We start from the raw sequence: 21,751 nt of genomic DNA on the forward strand, positions 1-21,751 counted from the left end.
TGAGAATGACGATTGAAAATAGGCTAGGAGATATGGAAAGCCTGAGAGAAAGATTGTATAATTTAAATAAACTAGACGAGTGACGACTGCAGGCACAATGGGCCACGAAAGTTACACAGAATAGGCATAAGGCATGGCACGACAAGCACTTGAAGTTAAACAAATTTCAATCGGGACAACTAGTGTGGGTGCAACGAGATTAGACGAGGCAAATTTAAAATAGAATGGGTCGGGCCATATAAAATCTGTGAAGTGGACGATAATAGAGCAATAAAATTATGGATGCTCGATGAGAAAGAAGTAGCCAATGCAGTAAATGGTTCGAAATTGAAAATATACCATGAAAGAAATAATGCACCTCCTCTGCAAATGAACAACTGAAGGACAGTATAAAAATAATAAATATTAATGTATATATGTAAAATCAGTAAATGTAGATAATACATAAAGTTGAGCATATTTTCTAAGTACAAACTCGGAAGTAATAAAGTAATGAGTATAAAGAACTGGATTATTACCATACGGCTTTGGAAATCCTTACAGTAGCATGAAAAAGACAGATTGGGAAGAAGGAAAAGCAACCATCGTACGGTCCTAGGAGTATAAGAAAGTGAGTGCACAAACATAAGTAGGGAACAAAGGCATCGTACGGACAAGCGTCAAAAGGAATTCTAGTTGTACAGGCATGTGTGGAGGAGAGTAGAAGGGAGTACGATCGCCATAAAATAGGGTCATACAGCCTATCAAGAGTGTAAGCAAGAAAGGAAGGCAGTAAAGAAAAACAAAACGTCGTATGGCCTAGGAAGGATGTCGTATGGCCAGGCAAAAGACGACAAGAAATCACAAGTGATCTACCATATGGCCAGACAGGAGAAGATATTGTACATGACACACTGTACGACTCAAGAGAAGGGAATAAGTATCACCGTATAGGTAACAACCAGCTAGTGAATTGGACCATATGGACTCAAGGAGAGCACAAGTTAATGCACCGTACGGCCCCAAGGAAAGCACATGGACCATATGGCCCTGTATAGGAGATGAGAACTGATCCACCATACGGCTAAACAGAAGAATAGAAATTCCACAGGCGCTACATAATACACTGTATGAAAAGAGAGACAGGCGACAAGAAGTAGACCGTACGACCGTACGACACTAAGGAGTAACACAAGTATTGATTAATCATACTTTGTGGTGACCGTAAGAAGAACTGGTGGAGGTAGTGAATGGTGTAGCCGTACACTGTACGACATAGGCATAGTCAGCTATAAAACACAGAAATTTGAGATCATCGTATAGACTCACTTGAAGAGAAGCAGATTGTAGTACACCGGTAAACACTAAAGAAGGGTGATAGGAGGTTCTAAAAAAAATGACAAATCAAAACAGTTGAGAATGGAAAACGTATGGTACCGAAGGGAAAGGAAAGACATAAAAAGGTAGTAAAACATAAGCGGTTGGTAGAAAGAGTATGGGATTGGAAGAAAATCACAAAAATGATATGTTCTATGGACTTTTGTGTGGGCTTGAGAGTGCTAATTTGATCTTGGCGGCAGGGACCCCGCCCTGTATCATGACAGGGAGTGCGCCTAAGGCTCTGCCCCACGACCCCGTAGGGGCACTGCCCCTCAACCCCACTGGGGGCATTGCTCCCTAGAGCCCCAGTCAGTTCAGTTATCAATCATGGGAAGTGTGACCAGTTGATGAGACCTGGAGCTGCTGCAAGCCTGGAGTGTTTGTATGCCAAAGGTGGAGAGAGCACTGAAGGAAGCCTTTTGAGAAGGATACTACGCTTTGATGCACTCGGAGTAGGTGTTGATTGGACTTGAGGTTGTATTGGTGGATGCATAGAGAGCTCGGGAGGACTTGATCATCCAATTTAAGGCAGTAGAGCGACACTTGGCTCAGTGTACCCAGGAGTTGGAAGCAAAGAAGGCGGCACGGGTGGCTATCAAGGTCAGCTTGGCTAAGGAGACAAATACAACATGTTTTGGAGACTAGTTTGGTGCAGGCACGGGACAAATGTGAAAGTGGTGTGACGAAAAAAGATCTATCTTGTTATAGTTAGTCAGTTAATGTATTTTGTTTTGTTAATTTGTCTCAGTAATGTTGTAATTGTTGTTGGGAGATGACTTTACTTTTGGGGGGGGGTGGAAATGTTGTCGATAAATTCTATATTGTAGCCAACGGGTAGAATAGTATTTGAACGGGCACGATTGTTGAGTCACCCCTTCGAGAAAGTACATGTACACCATCAAGACAGGACTTTGGATCACCATAATCATTGTAAACATCATTTTAATGGAATTGTAAGCATTGAGTGCATATTGCATATATGAATAAAGTATTTGTTTTGTGTTATATCTTGCTATACTACATGCGTTAAGTATCTTTACCCTGTACGGTAAACAAAAGTCAGAATAGAGAAGAGTGTGACAACTTTCAGTTACAATAGTCCATACTTCTCTCTCAAGAAAAACAAACATCATCCATAGTTCAGTATCATACCACAGTTTTAGTAAGCATTGCAGGGTGGTCATGGCTTTGAAACACTATTGCAGGTATAGGGAAATTCAGAGCTACAATTCAGAAATTGTTTGCTACTTAGTTTCAGATTTGGGAAATCACAATTGGCATCTTAAACTTGCAACAAGACTTCAAGGAAGCACATGAGAATGCTTAGGCAGCTAACCAAATTTGTTGCCAAGGACCAGGAACAAATTCTTGAAGAAAACCTCTACAATATAGAACAGAAACTTGCAAATGTGCCACAACCCAAGGATGAATTACTTCGCAATTTGGGAGCAATAGAGCATTGTTCATCCGCAATAGAACAGCTAAGTTCAAAGAGTAAACGAGTGAACATCCCTCATACTGTGATCCCTTTGGCTAAGCTGGTATTGCTGAGGCATCCTAATAGAGAGGTAAGACTTGCAGTCACTCAATAAATACATTGTTCATGTTATGAGGATAATAGCACCACATAATCCTTATAGCAAGAAAGTTATGAAGGAAGTGTTCCAATTGATCATGGAAAGTTTCAAGGATTGTGCAATACCCATAATTCATCCTATGGTAAGATTGTCAATATTTTAGAATCAATTGCAAAACTTCGTGCTTGTGTGATCATGTTGGATCTCGGTTGTGAAGATTTAATTCATGATATGTTTCATCAGTTCTCGGTTTCTATTAAAAGGGGCCCTCAAAAGATATATTGTATCCTTATGCAGTCCATTATGTTCTTGATCGTTGAAGAGAGTGATGATGATTCACAAAATTTCTTATCCACCATATTGGCTGATTTGAAACAAACACGTATTACTTCTTTGGATGCTTATAGTATGGTTACCAATATCATCAAACAAGTCAGAAAAAATTGAAATTATTCTTAACAAGGAGCAAGGTTGAGGAAGAAAGGGAGGAAGATCTATCTCAACCTATAGAGGGGAATGAAAAGAAAAACAAACCTCAGTCATATGGGCAACCTAACAGGGGTGAAGTTGATGGTCTTATAATTATGAGGGACCATGAGGCTGGAAAAGACACAATTATGGATCAGCCACCTACAAATTAAATGGAGTCTCCATGCATTATGACTTCATGTCCATGGGATGATGACTATAGGATTGATGAAGCATCTTTTGGATTATCTTTTTCATTTTGTGTAGCAGCGATGGAGGGTAGGCATGAAATATTTATTCTTATGATGAGAATACTTTCAGCCAGTGTAATGTTGATTGGATGAAGCATTGTAATTCTCTTTGACATGGATGTTGAGTGGATATTGGAGAATCCACTATTTGCCTTTGATGATGAAACACCTTTTGATATTGATCAAGAGTCGCAGATTGATACCGATTGCAGCCAAGAGGTGACTGATTTATTACATTTGACAGAGGGGTATAATGTTGATTACAAATCAGCTTTGGATAGTAACTTGGCTAACAGTATGGCCAAGGTGCACATAAGCAGAAAGGGCAGTGTTGATGGGTATTCATTGATTGATTCTTATCCTCATTTATCTAGTGCCTAAGATTACTCTACCATCAAAGATGTTGAGCATGATAATAGCACTTGGTTTGTTACACTTGCCCTCGTAGAGAAAACCATATCTAGCTTTCTTCTTCAGTACAATTACAATTTCAACATACATGTTAGAGGAGAAGTGTTGTGGTATTTGGATATTTTAGACATTCTACTTCTTTTAGTATAGTGCAACGAGATATTCTAGACAGCTGGGAAGGTAGATGGCCTTTTTGTCTATGGGACCCAAGAGGATCGGTCACATGGTCAATATTATTTCAGGGAGTCGGTTGGTAGAATGTTGAGTTCCCACCTTTATTTGACTCTAGAAGTGTTTGTGATCTCAATTGGAGTGAGGTTTTTAGTTGGATTGAGGATTTTCTCACACATAATAGAAGCACATGGCAGGTTGACTCGACAGATTATGCACATGGAGTTATCCATAATCCTAATATTAGCATGACAGGTGCATTATTGTGGAGAATTAATAGGAAGCTTCACAATTTGAGACATGTTATTCGTATCAGAGTGGTGCAGGGGCTTGGTGGAGCAACTTCCTTGAGATTGACATGGGATCTAGAAATTTTAGCTACAGCATGCAGCCTCTGATTTCTTGAGGGCAAGCAATCTTTGGGAATGGAGGACTGTAATGTCCCCTTTTCTAACTATTAACTTTTGATGTGTCGTTAGCCTTTTCCATCATGGTCTTGTGGGCTAACCAAGTCTCACCAAGGGACAATATGAGTTTCGCATGGGCATCTTCACTTTCAGGTAGATCAGAGTCAAGATAGCAAGGGTTTCTAAAACTTACTATTTATAGTAAGTCATCTAGGGTTCGAATTTCCAGTTTTGTAGTATTGGAATTTGAACATCTTGCTAAGAGCTTTCTAACAAGCTACTATACATGACTTTCTAAGTTCAACAGGATATTAAATTGTTTTAATAAAGTGACTTTAAAATTAAAAAGAGGAATAACTAAGTCACTTTATAAATTATATTATTCTCTTAAATGGGGAAAAGACAATTAAAAGAGGAAAGAGAATAAAAATTGAAGAGACGGGAAAGGGAAGATGAAGAGTCATCCTATTGTCCTTAAAAGGGGAAGAGAGAGCTCATTTTCAGCATGCTTGGATTATTGTTTGTTTGGAGGATTTGAGTTTCTCTTGAAGAAACATTGGGAGAGTTTACATCTTCCATTTCAGACCTAAGGACACAAGCCATTTCTAGTGGATTGGATGTAGCCCCAATTCATCACTGCAGTAGATTCAAGATAAAGTTCGCGCTAAGCTTATAGGTTCTTTATATGTTCCAATCTGACTGTTGTTACTATTTATAAGATCGGTTTTCTATTCATGCTATTGTATTGTTGAGTATTATAATACAATAGAAGTTTCTGAAGTTATTCTATATGAAAAATTGTTGTTGTATTGCTCATTTATAGTTATAATACAATAACCAATCTGAAATTGTATTAAACTGAGTATTTTATCGAGCATTTATCAGTTCATTTGCCGGTTTATATTAATGGGTTAAGGAAATATTATTAATTTTGAATCTGGGTCAAATAGACGTATAATGTGCATGCAGTTGAGATTCAAGCGTGCATGTTGTCATGTTTAATATCTTGAGGTCATGTGAGACATTCAAGTTAGGCCACATTAGCAGTCAAGATAGCCAAAATCTTAGTTGGGAGAAAAGTCAGCACTCATTTAGTTGCAGAGCAAATTTTGTCACAAACTAGCTGTCAAGTTAGATTGACCAAGGTCCACGTGGCAGTTTTAAAGGAAACATATGGCAAGATCTGGGGGTACGTCACCATATTACGATGTAATTGGTAAAATACTTGCTTAATATTAACAGAGACTGAGAGGTTAATATATACAAAAGTATAAAATGATGTTTCCTTAGGAAACAATTGTAAAGAATAGAAACATTCTATTCTAGCTAAAAGAAAGCTAAAGAAAGCTAACAAATAACTACAGACTAACTAATATTAGAAACATTCTAATATTTACAATAGATTACAAATAGATAACCATTAACTGATAATAGAAGCTTATTTATTATCGTAATACCCTCCCTTAATGGTTAATCTATCCACCACACCAAGTTGTCGTCCTCTGAATTTAACAAACTTATCAAGACCAAGAGGCTTGGTGAGAATATCTGCAGTCTGATCCGTAGTACGAACATACTAGAAGTCTATTGTCCCATCTTCAACCAATTGTCATATGTAGTAACAGTGAACATCCACATGCTTGGTTCGTTCATGGAAGACTGGATTTCCTGCTAACTTGATAATGCCTGTAATGTCCCCATTTTTGAGATAGATTTTAATAATAATATAGTTAAATATAAGATTACAAAATATTAATAAATAAAATATAATTATAACTATAATAATAATAATGTTGACGAAAATAATAATGATAATAATACCCTATAATATATTATCATCCCAATTATTATTATGATATTATGTATAATATAATGTAATATCCCATCGACAAATAGAGATTTAATTAATAAATAACAATATTAAAATATAAATATGAAATATGAAATTAGATAAATAATAACTAAATTTAATATATATTATAATTAAATAAGTTTAAGATGTAAACTTATTTAATTAAGACATGTCTCTTAAATCCTAAAGATGTGACCATTCGAGAATGGATCATTAAAGAGATAAAAAGGAAGTGCACAGTGGATAGGAAGAAAAAGAAAAGCAATGAACGCTGCCAATATCATCTACAGCAAAGACTAGGAGATACTTGACGGAGAAGGAAGGATACAGGGGCTACGAAACAATCAGAGGATTAGCAGATAAGCTATAGGGAGATTTCAGAATGGAATTGGAAAGCGGAAAACACATACAAGGCAGACATCGAGGACTCTATAAAGTAAACCAATAATTCACCTAAGAAACAGAAAAAAAGAATACTGCTGAGTCAGCGATGTATATATCAGATATAATGAGGGAAGAACAGGACGATCATCACTAGATATATGAGATAGAAGAGGATACATAGATAAAAAGAGAAATGTCCAGATCTCGAATCCAAGTTGGCAGTCAACATCGATACCAACTCATATGCTGATATACATTGGTAACATATCATTGTCAACTTACAGAAGAATGCACATAAGTGATCATAGGCAGATTTTATGGGCAGACATACCACGATGGGAGTTTGGTTTTGAGAGTCCAATCAACAATGAAGTGATTCATGTAATTGACAGTGTCTTGAAAATCAAACTTACAGCTAGCACGTACCCCATACTACTGACAACAACTCGTGAATCTCATTTATCATCTATAACCACAAATCCCCGTGTGAACTCTTAAGACATGGCCAAGGTTCTGCAGGTGACGTAGAGGATCTAGGAATGTATGCAGTTACATTGAAAATTCAACAAGGAACCCGTGAGTCCACCAAAGTAAATTATGACATCGTCTCTCTGTTTTCTGAGTTATCCATGTGCGAAGGTTTTAGAGGGCTAGAACAGGATCGTCTTGTGAAAACTTCAGTGTAGGCAGAGAACATATATATATTCTATGATATTGTTGAACTACAGATATCAGCCAGGCAGTGATCTTAGTCAACTATTTGGCATTGCCGGTAAAAGCGACTATAATGACCAAATACCAAGTATGAAGATTAAACTTAATAAAAGAGTGCCAAGCTAATCTGACTTCAGCGGCGATTGGTTTAGTTGATAAAAATGTTGTGATTAGTAAGGAATGAAGACACACCCTGAACCACATGACTCCTCATTCCAAAACACAGATATAGACAGATATCTCCATCATTCAACTCGGGATAGCATAGAAAATATATTCAACATTTTTTTTATTACAGTCACCATATATACAAAGGAAAGAACTGATTACTTAAACAAGTAATATTATCCTTCTCGGAAGCACAACATCTTTGGATAAAGACAGCCATGTAAAAGATTTCAGCAACAACCATATATTGGATGACCATTACAAAGGAGTGTTAAATCAGGAAGCAGAAGTTTAAGACAGCGATTCAGCATCTTAATGGGCTTTGACTTAGCGTAAGGTTGGAATAGTAGCCGGAGAATAATAAGATGACAGAGATATCTATAATATGGTGAAATTGTTGTACATGAGAGTGTTAAATAAGTCAACATTTGGTCTATGTGATCTTGCATATATCTTATCTGCGGAATATGTAAACATACCAGTAATTCATAACTATATATGATTGAGTAAAATAAACAGCATATTCTCCATTGACAAATCAGAGAAGACCAATAACATATGAAAAATTAAGACTGTCCTCAAAGAACCCATCTGCCATATCCGATCTAGAAGAAATAATGTAAGTATAAAAATAAAAAAATTATATGTAAAAAATAAAATGGTCCTGTCAAAGAAAGGATCCTAATTCATGATCTCAATCAAGCCTTGAAAAAATTAAATCTCTTGCAATTAACCTTTTAAGCTAATTATCCCTATTGTGAACCATAGGCAAGGAGGGTGCATTACAATGCCTTTGCTATCAACAAACAAAGTGGTTGGTCCTGCTCATGACATTTGCATATCCCGAAGCATCCAACGAAGCCAAACAGCTTCACAACCTTCTTTAACTATTCCTTTGTATTCAGCCTTAGTGGAGGAGAGAGAAACTTATTGTTGCTTCTTACTAGTCCATGTGACAGCACCAGATCCCAAATTGAACACATATCTAGAAGTTGACTTTTTCTTGTCAACAGAGCCTGCCCAATATGAATCTGTGAACCCACTAAGTCTAGAATTAGAACTTCAAGAGTAAAGAAGTCCAAAATCTGTAGTGCCCTTCACATAACGAAGCACGTGCTTTGCTGTCATACAATGATCAACCTTAGGAGCTGTCATAAAACGTGAGATGTAGATGACTGTGAGGCTAATATCAGGCCTAGTAGCAGAGAGGTAGATGAGGCTGCCTACTAGTTGCCTATATGTCGTGTCATCAATGAAAGGAGAACCAAACTAGGCTGATAACTTGAGACCTTTCTCCATGGGTGTAGATACAGGTTTGCAATCCTACATATAGAATTTGTCTAACAGAGCCCAAGATCAATCATATCAAAAGACTAACATAAATTATGTTTGATTCCCTGAATCAAAGATGTCAAACTGCCAATGATGATCAAATCATCCACATAAATAACCAGAAGGATGATGTCACTGTCAGTAGTCTTGATGTACAAATTTGAGTCTAAAGAACTCTTCTGGAAGCCTTGATCACTGAGGTAATCTGATTTCTTTTTAAGAAAATATACATACATTTTTCTTATGAACTCCTCAACGAACAATAGAAAATACCTGGACCCTAGAACAAAAGGAGTGGCTATAGGGCCACAGATATTGGCATGAACAAGTTCAAGTACCTAAGAAGCTCACCATGAATCGGCACTACTGAAAGGTGTGCGATGTTGCTTCCCAGCCTAACATGCATCACAAACTCCACGCTTCAAAGTTTGAATCTTTGGCAAACCAAGGACAAGCACTTCCCAAGCAAGCTAAGAGAGAGTGCACATTTAAGTGCCCATATTGTTGATACCAAAGTGTGCTAACAGAAGGCTGTTGAGAAGCTATAGCTAAGTCTCGAGAATCACCAGAATCAGTAAGTCGGAAAAGACCATGATCCTCAAGACCCATTGCAACAATAGACTGAGTCGCCCTATCAGTGATGGTAACCCAATGTGAACTGAAGGTGACATCCAACTATGGAGAATGTCGCAACAACTGACCGACTAAAAGTAGATTTAGTTCCATCCCTGGAACATAGTGCATATCAAGGAAAATGAGATTCCTCCCAATAGACTGAATCTAAATGTTGCCTTCACAAACAATTGTGTACTCTTCTTTGCCATCAAAAATAACAGAATCTGAACAAGGTTGGTAGTCAATGAACTAGTTTTTGCGGTGAGTGAAGTGATGAGAGGAACCTGAATCAATGTACCAAGAAGACAACTTTAAATGATTTGTTGATCTTTTAGCCATGAAGGTGTAAAAGGAAGATTTTGTTTGCTCAGTGTGCTCTACACCATTCTCTTTGGGCTTGGAACCTGATTGCTTAGATTGGGCAGCTAAGCGTTTCTGACATTCAACCTTCATGTGACCAAACTTGTGGCAATAGTTGCATTGAATGTTCTTATTCCGGGAGCCTTCTGAATCTAGAGCAGAGGATTTCTACTATGAAGAATGTTGAGACTTCTTTTTATCCTTCTGAAAGGATTTAGTAGCAAAGGCTTGCTTTGTGGAGGTGGAACTAGAACTGCTACTGAATTGTTGTTTCCACCGATCTTGCTGAAGCAAAAGTGTGTAGAGATTTGTGAACGTTCGATCAACACCAGAAGACATGATGTTGATTGTCGCTAAAATGCTCGTAGGACTTGGGTAAACTCTGGAGAGTGATAACCACAATGTCCTCTTCCTCCATCTTGCGAACAATGGCAAGCAACTGATCACGAATTTCCTAAATCCTATTCAAGTGAGCCTGGAGTGATGTTCGCTCATCCATGATAATAAAAAATAGAGTGTTCTTCAAGAAGAAACCTCTGCTTTTGTCAGAAGTTTCATGAAGATTTTTGCGATTTTCCCATATCTCAACAACTGTCTTGCCGGATGGAATTTAAGAAAGCTAATCATTAGCTACGGATAATTTGAGAAGCATCACTGCCTCTCGATTATTCAAATCCCATGTATCCTATTCAGTACCAAGGGTAGTCAGACACTATGTAACACCCAGAACAATTTGATCAGTATTTTGATATTCAAAAATTGCTATTCTCCGTTGCTTCCATGTACCATAATTCCAACCATTGAATTTTGAATTGTTCTCGAGCAAAATATTAGTCAAAGATGCCATAGCACAATTTTCAATGACAAAGCATCAAAAATTGGGAAGGCATCTACTTCAAGGTAGAAATACTAAACACTCTGAAAATTTGAAGGGGTACCTAGAAGAGAGCTCAAAAAACTCAAAAAGAATGTTGTCGATTTCTGGATCTGCTGGCTCGAAAATTGAGGCACCGAAATTGAGACACCCATTTGAGATCTCAAAAAACCCACCAAGAATTTGTAAAAAGAATTGATCTGGTACAGAAAATTAGGGTTTTGAACAAAAAGGCCCTACTGCAAAAAAACCACAAAAAAAAGCAAAAATGTGTAGAAAAATAGATGGCAATTGCAGAAAAATGATTGTAAGAAGCAGATATCACAAAAAATAATTTCGAAAAATATTGCTCTGATAATCTCAAACAAGAAATTATAATTTTTTTTTTTTAAAATTCAAAGAATTGGCTCTGATACCATATTACAATGTAATTGGTAAAATACTTGCTTAATATTAATAGAGATTGAGAGGTCAATATATTCAAAAGAATAAAATGATGTTTCCTTAGGAAACGATCGTAAAGAATAGAAACATTCTATTCTCGCAAAAAGAAAGCTAAAGAACACTAACGGATAACTACAGACTAACTAATATTAGAAACATTCTAATATTTACAATAGATTACAAATAGATAACCATTAACTAATAAGAGAAGCTTATCTATTATCGTAATACACTAGGTGTTTGAGCTCAAGAAAGCATTAAATTCAAGGGAAGATTTTATTGGAGTTTTACTTCATTGGGTTTGCCAAGTAACATAATTTTGACTTTTCAAACAAATGTCACAACTTAATCCAAGTATAGAATAAATCTAGGTCCAAAAAATATGCTAGACAGAATGTGTTTTACACTTTCAATGTGAAAATTTTGGTCAACCAAATCCATGCAGGCAGGCCCACAAGATGCTCAAGGAAGTGAGATTTAAATAATGAATGTGAGAAGCCTATTTAATTAGAACCTAAAGTAACCCCAAGTCCAAACTTAGTTATTCCTTTTCTATGCAGATTTGAGTTTTTTTATGAATTGTATTTTATAGGGACCAAGGGGCCCATCATTACATTGGACATAAAATACTTGGATTACTGAATGCAAAAGTTAGGCTTATAGAGGATTCAAGTCCAAGACTTGTCAACTTTGTATTTAGTAGAGATGAGATTATCCATACAGTCAAAATTTAGTCACCTTTTGGGTTTTGTTACACTCTTGGGAGAAGATAGTAATGAACTCTAGACATGACATGTTTAGTACATCAAGATTCACCAATATTTTCAAGCATATAGACAAGATATTAGACTTTTAAGTCTGACACGTCAAAGCTTTGGAGAGACTTCAGATTGTAAGACTTTGATTTTAAACTTTAAAATGCTACTTAACTAGAACAGGGATTTTGGGGCCCTCGCTAGGTGCTTAGACATAAGAGACTTAATAGTGAATACCACAACTCTTAGAAATCACCTACAAGCAAAACACTATGACATATAAAGAGAGCATTCCCTAATTATGTGCTATGCAACTTTGGTAATAGAAAGGGATGCTGATTGGGTTTTCCACTTGTCCACTTGTAGTAGTCAACACCAACGTGGGTGAATTGGTCATCACTATGGTTTAGTCCTGCAACCTTTTTCAATGTGTGGGCTACAACCCTACCACTACCTTTTTCTTAAATTTTGTATAAACATTGACCTATGTACTAGAAGCATTAATAGTGGCTTGGTACAATGTGGGTATTACTACTATATGGATTGTTGTACAAGATGCCTAGCCACCCAGGAAAAAAAAGGCCAGTTTTCCAATTTTCGCAATTTGACAAGTGTTCTTAGGGTTTGTGGTCATTCCTAATCTAATAGTAATGCTCGTCATTCCAACATGAGTCAATTTTTCCCTCAAGAGAAGATTTGCCAAAAATTGGATAGGAAGTCATAGATATGGTGCTTTGATGCCATGTTGGAGTTGACAGTGAACCACACAACTCCAAAAAATCATCTACAACCAAAATTCATGACACATTTGATGAGAAAAGGCCAAGATTATATGCTATGAAACTATTTCCCCCAAGTTTTTGGGACGGGGACAGTAGGGGATAGTGGGACAAGTTCCAAGACGGCAAAAAATTTTACAGACTTTGGTGATGGAGGGGGATGGCTATATACCAATAGAGAAAATGAAAATATATAGAAAAATTTAAAATATTTATATGAAAACATGGATAAAGCATGTACTTATACATATAGATAATAGAACCTTTGAAAAAAAAAAGAATCAGCAGAATTCATATGCCGAATTTGTGTTACTTTGAGAGTCAAAGTCTAATTTGTTCTAGAAGTCAAAGTCAAAGTCCCCTAGGTGTCCCAAAGTCTCCAAGAAGTTTTCAAGATGGGGACTATTGAGAATATACCGGGGATGTGTCCCCGGGTAGCAAAGCTATGAAACCATGAGAGAGAGAGAGAGAGATTGATCTAGAAAGTATGATAATATGCCTCTATTGATTCATTTGAATGAATAGATATAATCTACAATGAATGTTATAAAAGAAAAAACCTAAGATGCAGTTCTAGATAAATATTGAGTTAGATCATAACAAGCGTCCTCATCACTTGAGACAACATGCTCTGTAAGTAGTTCAATCTAAATATAAAGAAGAAACTCTTAATTTTATCAAAGTGAATAAAGTAATAGAGGACTTAATTAGTCAAGATAAATTGAGTGATTATTCTAATTACACCAACAATAAAAAGACACATGGCAAATAGGGATTAGGCACATGAATATAAAGTATTTTCCTAGTGAGGATACACACTTTGTTACATTCCAATTTTTGACCTAATTTAAAATATAGCCGTTGAGGTTCGCATGAAGTCAGTTGACCGTTAAATTTCTTATAAGCCCCTAACAATGTTTCCCCTCCACAAGATGTTAGACGTGCATCAAATAAAGATAAGCTATGCATTCAAGCATTTATCAATAGCAGGAAGCATGTTGAAGGGGTGGAAGCATTGTCAAAAAAGAATTAGGCACAGGAGGATCACCATCATTAGACAAATGGGTTGAGAAACTAGCAACTTGAACATTAAGACACAATCAATGGAACTGCATGAGCTATTAAATAAACAATTTAAAACATTAAAATTAATTAATTAAAATATTATACATACCTTAAAGGTTTGATTAATCTTTCTGAATATTATTTTAATTTATACCTATGTACGTACACATAGAGATAAATATAAAGTGACACCATAATATTATCTTCTTTATAATATAATGATGCCCTAAGTGTTACAGTGGTATTTGACGCCCTAAATGATACAGTGGTATCTAATGTCCTAATTGATACAGTGGTATCTAAAGCCCTAAATGATACAGTGGTATCTAATGCCCTAATTGATACAGTGGTATCTAAAGCCCTAAATGATACAGTGGTATCTAATGCCCTAATCGATACAGTGGTTTGTGATGCCTTAAATGATTGATTGGTAATCAATGCCCTAATTGATATATGTGGTATTTAATGGTATCGTCATTTGATTTTGATTTAGTGGTATTTTGGATATAGTGGTATTTATGGACTAACCTGGGTGTTTGCAGAAACATTCCTAGATTGATTTCAGTCTCGAATTCCATAGTATGTAGAATTTAATTTCCATAGTAAAATCATTGATGGTGTTTTCAATTCTTAGTTATGAAATTTTATTTAACTGATTTTAACCATTAATCTCATTCATATGAATGTAAATGATTTAACTGTCTTCCTATGAAAATGAAGTAATAACTGTAATTCTTGAATATGTTAGTTGTTAATTAAGACCCAAAAAAAGCGGATGTTATACACTTGTACAAGTTAAAGCACACAATGTAAATAGAATAGCTATAAACACAAAAATAAAAAATACTAGAGCTTAGAGACTTGGACAAAAGATTTAAACAACTGTAGAAAAAAAGAGAAGATGAGACCAAAGAACACAATCATGAACTAAAATAAAAAAAATGACCTTGAAGGACAAAGGAATTTATGAGTCAAGAAAACATATCACAAAGAAATTATTAGACTAACCAATAAACACAAAGGAAAATGAGCAATGTCTAGATAAAACACCACAAGCCCCAGAGCTGAAAATGATAGCCCCCCATTTCAAAAGGAAATGAGACATGTTGAGGAAGCTCTCAATAGTTAGAAGGGAAATTAAACTTTCTTAGCACACACAACTAACTTATCAGTTTGCCTTGCTTCTTTCCTTTCTCCTCCAACTTGCTTATTTACACTACCCATTTTCTCTTGACACGGAGACTTGTCAGCAAGACAAAGCAAAACACCAATATAAATGAAAAACAGTGATATGTACTGAATATCTTCTTCAGCATATTTTAAGTGTATTTTTAACAACTCAAACAAAAAAAGAAAAAATCGAACTTAGACAAGTACCAAAGAAAACAGCAATATAATAACTCCTTATCATCTATAATTTTTAAGCCCAGCTGCAAAAAATAAGAATACTTTCTCTTATATTATCATTTAAATCCAAAACAAAACAAAATATCTGTTTTTCAATATTTGATAAATGATGATAGGTGCTATGAATGCCTTGACATCCTCAAGATGATCGAGGGCTGCCTCAATATTCCATGGTCCACCCAAAAGGAAACTATAGAGGTGTCCCAAAAAAGGCCACCTATTATGTCTCAAGAGTTGACTACAACAACATGACACTTTATCTTCGAAGTCCTGTAAAAAATTCTAAAAACACATCCCTAGAATACACCAAAATTAACAATAATTACAAAATTATGGAGACTTTTTCCCACATACCCCTTATTTTCTCTCTTCCAGGGCATCAAGACAAAAGAGAACAGTTCTAAAATGTACTTACTATGATCATCCCACTTTAGACAAAAGCCATCTTAGAGAGAGCCCCATATTGTGTTGATTCCTATCAAAGCTAAGTTTACACAAGTCACTAGTAGACAATACCAACATAATAAGAAGAAGATGTTTATAATTTCCCCTTTTTGGGATTACCCTAAATCTTGCCCAAGCACTTTGTAAAATATCAAGTATGTTGAATTTCTCTTTTTGGATGCTGATCATCGCTCTCTTGAATGAGTATTATTTCTCAATGGTTTGATCTTCCTTGATCGACGCTTTGAGGTTCTCAGAGTGTGATAATCGATAAGTCCCCTTCAATGCTTGGAATGAATCCTCCTTTATACTGTATTGGTGGACAGGTTACCACCTACCATAAGGATTGCATCACCACTTTTCATTGCTGCCTTTAAAATATTACATTATTTCCCAAATTGACCTCCCTTGGATCTCCTCAAATAAAATTTCTCCCCCTTTCATCCTCAATGTGAGGAAGAGTCATAACTCTCCATAATGGTCACAACCTTTCACTATTACCAACCTTTGAAAGGGTCACAAAACTTCACCATTGTTGCCCCTTTGAAAGAGACACTTCCTTATCTTCTTCCACTAACGCTTCCTTAATTCCTTCTGCTCCCTTCTTCCTTCCTTACTCCATATCTCCCCTTTCAAATGAACTCCTCTCCCTTTTCTATCTTATGCTAAGGGAGCCACAAGTCCTTATTGCATGCCTCTTGACCTTTCATTAAACTTACTTAATTTGTAACTATATTATATAATATTTTATTTTTATTTTTTTAAATTAATTTTAATATTATTATTTATTATTAAAACCTATTTCAAAAAGTGGGCCTAACCCCAATCTTGTTGCTCATTATCCATTTTGGGCTAGAAAGTTGGCCTAATGCCAATCTTGATGCTCATAGTTCAATTTGTGTAGAAAGTGGACCTAACCTCATCTTTATGCTCAATCCATTTAGAGCCAGAGAGTGAGCCTAATCCTAATCTTGCTGCTCATAATTCATTTCGAACTAGAAAGTCATCCTAACCCTAATCTTGCTACTCATAATTCTTTTCAAGCCAGAAGGTGGGCCTAATCCCATCTTTCTGCAAATAATCCATTTAGAGCCAAAAAGTGGGCCTAACCACAATCTTGCTGCTCATAACTTATTTCAATCCAAAAAGTGAGCCTAGACACATCTTGTTGCTCCCATATTCTCATTAATGTGTCACAAAGAAATGATGATAGTGATCAAAGAAGGGAATAAGAAATATTTTATTTGATCAGAATATGCATTGTTAACTATATTCAATAGTAGATACATTTAAGTTTCATTCAATAGAACGTAACATTTAGGATTATGTTAAAGCAGTAAACATTACATTGTTGTATCAGAAAGATATGATGTGCAAACATTTCAATGCATGATAAGGCAAACAATATGGACAGTTTGAACTCAGTTTGATATCAGTTTTGAAAATCAGTTCATCAATGTCATTTATATAGATTGTTTTGGATATGCAGACAGAGAGAGTATATCGAGTTTTCATTGATCATATTTCTATATTGTGCACAATCAGTCTATCAGTAATCCCTGATTGAAATAGGGACTACAAAACATGTATTTAATGATGTATAGGATAAAATTGTAAGAATTACATGACAATCAAATTTTCTGATCTATATATGTAGGAATGTTGAAAAGTGTAGTAAGGCTACTGAGGAATAAAAGACTCAGTGAGATAGCATTTGTCAGTGTATAAATGTACTGTTAAACTTATATCAGACTGTGATATAGGTATTTCTAATTTTATGAGTATTGGTTTGATCTATGATTTGCAGGCAATAATCAGTTATAACTGATACAGATCTGATAACAATTCAATTGAGAGGGACAGGTCTTCCTGCAATTTTCTGCGAATACTTTTTGATGCCCAAACTGCTGTTATTGAGAAGAGAGAGTGTCATTAATTGATTTTGATGAGTGTTCTCTCATGAACGGTTTGCATATAAATAGCCAACGAGAGGCATTGAAGGAATAGTCATGACTGTTCGGAATTGTCTCATTGAAGAGACAAAATGATTAAGATGTAATTATCAAATAGACCCGATAATCGGGTGTAGTTAAGCATGAACTATTTACTAACCAACCGATGGTGATTGGTTATGTTTATGCACTAAACATTCTTCATTAATAGCATTCGATCTGTAGTGGATCACAGTATCATACCCACAATTCATGCTGAAGCATACAGAATCGATATTAATCAGGGATATAAAGCCCGATTCAAGAGAGATGAATATAACCTAATTTCTCAGACTTCCATACTTAGATTCGGTCAATTCAATGCAAGGATAATTTCATGGCAAGATCATTCCTCTGTGTGTGTGTGTGTGTGTGTGTGTGTGTGTGTGTGTGTGTGTGTGTGTGTGTGTGTGTGTGTGTGTGTGTGTGTGTGAAAGTGTATCAGTTCATATGGTGAACTGATGTAAATACATGCACACACAGTTCACCAGTTTATCCTTGAATTCTGACCAATGCTTTTATATTTAACACTGTGAAACTGTTGTATAGCCAATGAGGCAGTCAAAGATATTTCAGAGTAAGCCAGTGAGGCATTTCAAGTGGTTTTTTAACCAAGAGGATTTTCCACTTAGGATATATCTTGTGGTATTGTTTTATGTGCTTATCTTGTATCCATCTCATTGTTTCATTTGCCTTATTTGAGTTGTTTTGTATATCTGGCTTTAAAAATTGATGCATTGTTTCCATATCACTGATTTATCACCCCTCTCGGTGATATCGTACTCCAACACTTATTGCATATGATTTGTATAACGGATATGAACTTGCAACATACCTATGAATCTGCTATCAGTTTAAACCATTCTTAGAAATTCAAGATGGTGATACCTCGCAACCATTTCCATCAGCACAGTCTATATTGCTCAAGGTGTTACCACCTATGGAGTAATACTTAACTCTTAATCAATCTGCAATGATAACTTGACAGCTTATTAATACTGTAGACTGAACATGGATAACAAACAATTCCTTGGTTGGATAAAACCCAATCAATATAATTGTGACATCAATAAGAATGTTGAATCAATTTGAAATTCTAGATCAGGCCTGATCAGTTATGAGCGTAGTCACTATTTGGAAAGGTTTTTGTCTCTATCCTAGGAGGGATTGGAGAAGATTTCTTCTGTAAATCATGTTTTAAATGTTCTAACGATGGTAAATTGCTGGAAGGTACTCCCCATAGATCCCTGTAGATTTATTGTTAACCTTGGAAACAATAAAGGTTTTCCTTATGCCTATGTGTATCACTCTTAGGACAATGGGCCATTTGTTTTGCTTGGAATGGAAAGATAGTCATTAAAGATTTGTGGAGACCCTAATGAGTCTAAAAGACTCAACATACAAGTTTCGTGGTGACATTGACTGCACAGGGTAAGTGCCTGTATGTTTCAAAACCTTGGCCAAGGTGGTACTATGCTACAAACAGTACACATCAGTCACTAGAACCTGTAGTGCAACATCTCGCTGGGAAGGTCACCTAAAAGGAAATGATGTCTTAGAATGACTGGTTATGACGGTTGTGGGTTCTACACTATATCTTGGACGGCAAAAGAAAATTGAAGTCATCTTCACATGCCCTTGGGAAAGGATGGGCTACTTGGTTGAAGTCATGCGGGTGACCATTAGGTCACTATTTAAAGATCCGAGATTAGGTGGAAAAAACCCTTGATGATAGTCTTTCACTTGTGGAGGGCCAAAGCTATGAAAAGAACAACAGGAATGGGACAGCAAGTACAGGTTTTATACTTGACTGATATTCTATTATTTCATTGGATAATATTAAGCTGTTAGTCATCTTCCGTGATAATTAGATTTGCATTCTTGTCTGAGATCTTATACTGCTTGAGTAAGAAAATGGAATTAGTTAGATTCAGCTTCATGTGAATAGTGGTTAATAATTTCTACCAGGATAGCAAGTTAAGCTTACTTTTCAGGTTCATAGGAAATAGAAGGTAGTTATTACAGTCACATTGTTATTGAGTTTTCCTTTTCTCGCAAGAATTTCTATCCCCTTATTTTTTTAGGTTAGAATGAGTTGGTTAATGCACTGGTATTTCATATTCATGTGAAAAGGATGGCAGTTACATCTATTATTAGAACGAAAGTAAGAATTTTAATTTCCATAAATTTCTCATTATTTGGTTTATTATCTGGTAGATATAACTGGTATACTACAAAGGGAAAAAGGCAGAATGATAAGTTCTTGCAGTTTATAAAAACGTACTTGTAGCCATTGCAAGACAGACGGTAAGCAAAATCTCTTGTTCCGGAATCTTCAAACCCAAAAACATCGCTTAACAAAAGGACTGCTGCTCCATTATTGTTTTTTACAGCCTTTAAGAGATAAGCATTAAAACTGTCATCTTCTTCTCCTAAAAGAAGCTCAAGGCCATTGACTAATTCACAAACTTCTTCATCACTGTCTTCCTCGGACTCTACTTGGTTATCTGAAGCGCTCTTTACTACATATTTTGCAGACTGCACACATTTTATTTGATATTGTCTAGTGAACCTGTTTTGCAAGATGGCTGCAAATATCCACTCATTAGAAACTTTAAACTCCCAAAATCCTCTTAAAGGTTTATTTTCCTTAAAATCCAAAAATATGCACAATAAACAATGAGATAACTAAGCAATGAAGAATATCACTGGCTAAATTGAAAATGAAAAATGAGATTCATTACACATAAATTAATTGAACAGCCTATGGATGCCTCCTCTGACTAGATTATTGACATTATTGTTGTTTAAATTGAAGTATCTATACATCATACCTAAGCAAATATTTTGACATATTAGATCATAGTGAAGTCAGTGTTTAGGAAATTGCACGTATTTCATTCTGAAGGTTATAATAATTGAAAAAATATATATTAACCATGGACACCTTGTGATAAACAGTCCCATGCATGTTTTATAGGCATTGCATCACATTACATCAAGTATGACAATTTTGGTATAACAAAACCTATATTAGTTTCCCATCAGCTCGATGAGATAATTATGGGCCAAGCATAAGAAATGCTTATTTTTACCTCCAAAAGATATGATACTGTTATTATCTGCACTTAAAATTAGACTTTGAAAAGTATGATGTTAATATCAGGACATAACATTAAACTTTAAAAAGGAGACTTACTCTTACAAATAAATTTAATACAAGTGGTAACCCAAACTGGGGCTTTGATATCCCCATTTGCATGCCATTTTGTATCAAACTCTCATTTTCACTGGCAAAAGGAAAAAAATAAAGAATCAGATATGATTTGATTGAATAGTCAAGAATGGAAACCAGAGGAAGCCAGTTCTTATGTATGGTTCACATGAACTGTTTTATTAAACTATATTTTCCATTGGTAATCTGGTAGCATTAATGATAGAATTTATGCAACCACAAGTATAAAAACTTTGTTGGATGCTTTTTTCAAGCATTCAGATTTAACCAGTTTTTATTACCACATGAAAAAGTTCAACCAGTTCCGCAAACTCTGAATACATCGGTACACTTTTGATCACTTCGTAATTATTCAAGGCTTTTCTTCTGATGAAATAAAAGATAATTGTCAAGGCCTGACTTTTATTTTGGATTCCCGATTGGCTATTGCTAAGATGTTTTGATAGATGCAAAACTCAGACTTGGGGCAGCTTGGAAAGATGAAGAATTAGAATTGACTAGGGTTTTAAGAAATAAGCTCAGAAACATCCTGGCAAAGAGTCTGCTGGATAATAATACCAACCCAAACACTCTAACCAGACAAACAATGAAATTTTACTATAAAATTTTACATCAATCTTCATAGTTTCTTTGAAGCTTGATGATGCATTCTAAAGTGTCAACTCAAAGGTTCAAGCATAAGATTTTC

General features: G+C 35.6%; 1 protein-coding gene across 1 annotated transcript in view; it reads right to left on the reverse strand.

The window, feature by feature from the left end:
• The window catches only part of LOC149531191 (uncharacterized), a 52,053-nt gene that overhangs the window by 12,497 nt on the left and 17,805 nt on the right, over positions 1–21,751 (reverse strand). Inside the window, exon 2 of the mRNA XM_089810631.1 lies at positions 20,113–20,416. Coding sequence (XP_089666757.1) covers positions 20,113–20,416 — 304 coding nt within the window. The remainder of the gene's footprint in view (positions 1–20,112; positions 20,417–21,751) is intronic.

Source organism: Cupressus sempervirens, chromosome 11 (assembly GCF_028749045.1).
Source record: "Cupressus sempervirens isolate cs-2001-9-10 chromosome 11, ASM2874904v1, whole genome shotgun sequence".
Classification (NCBI taxonomy): Eukaryota; Viridiplantae; Streptophyta; class Pinopsida; order Cupressales; family Cupressaceae; genus Cupressus; species Cupressus sempervirens.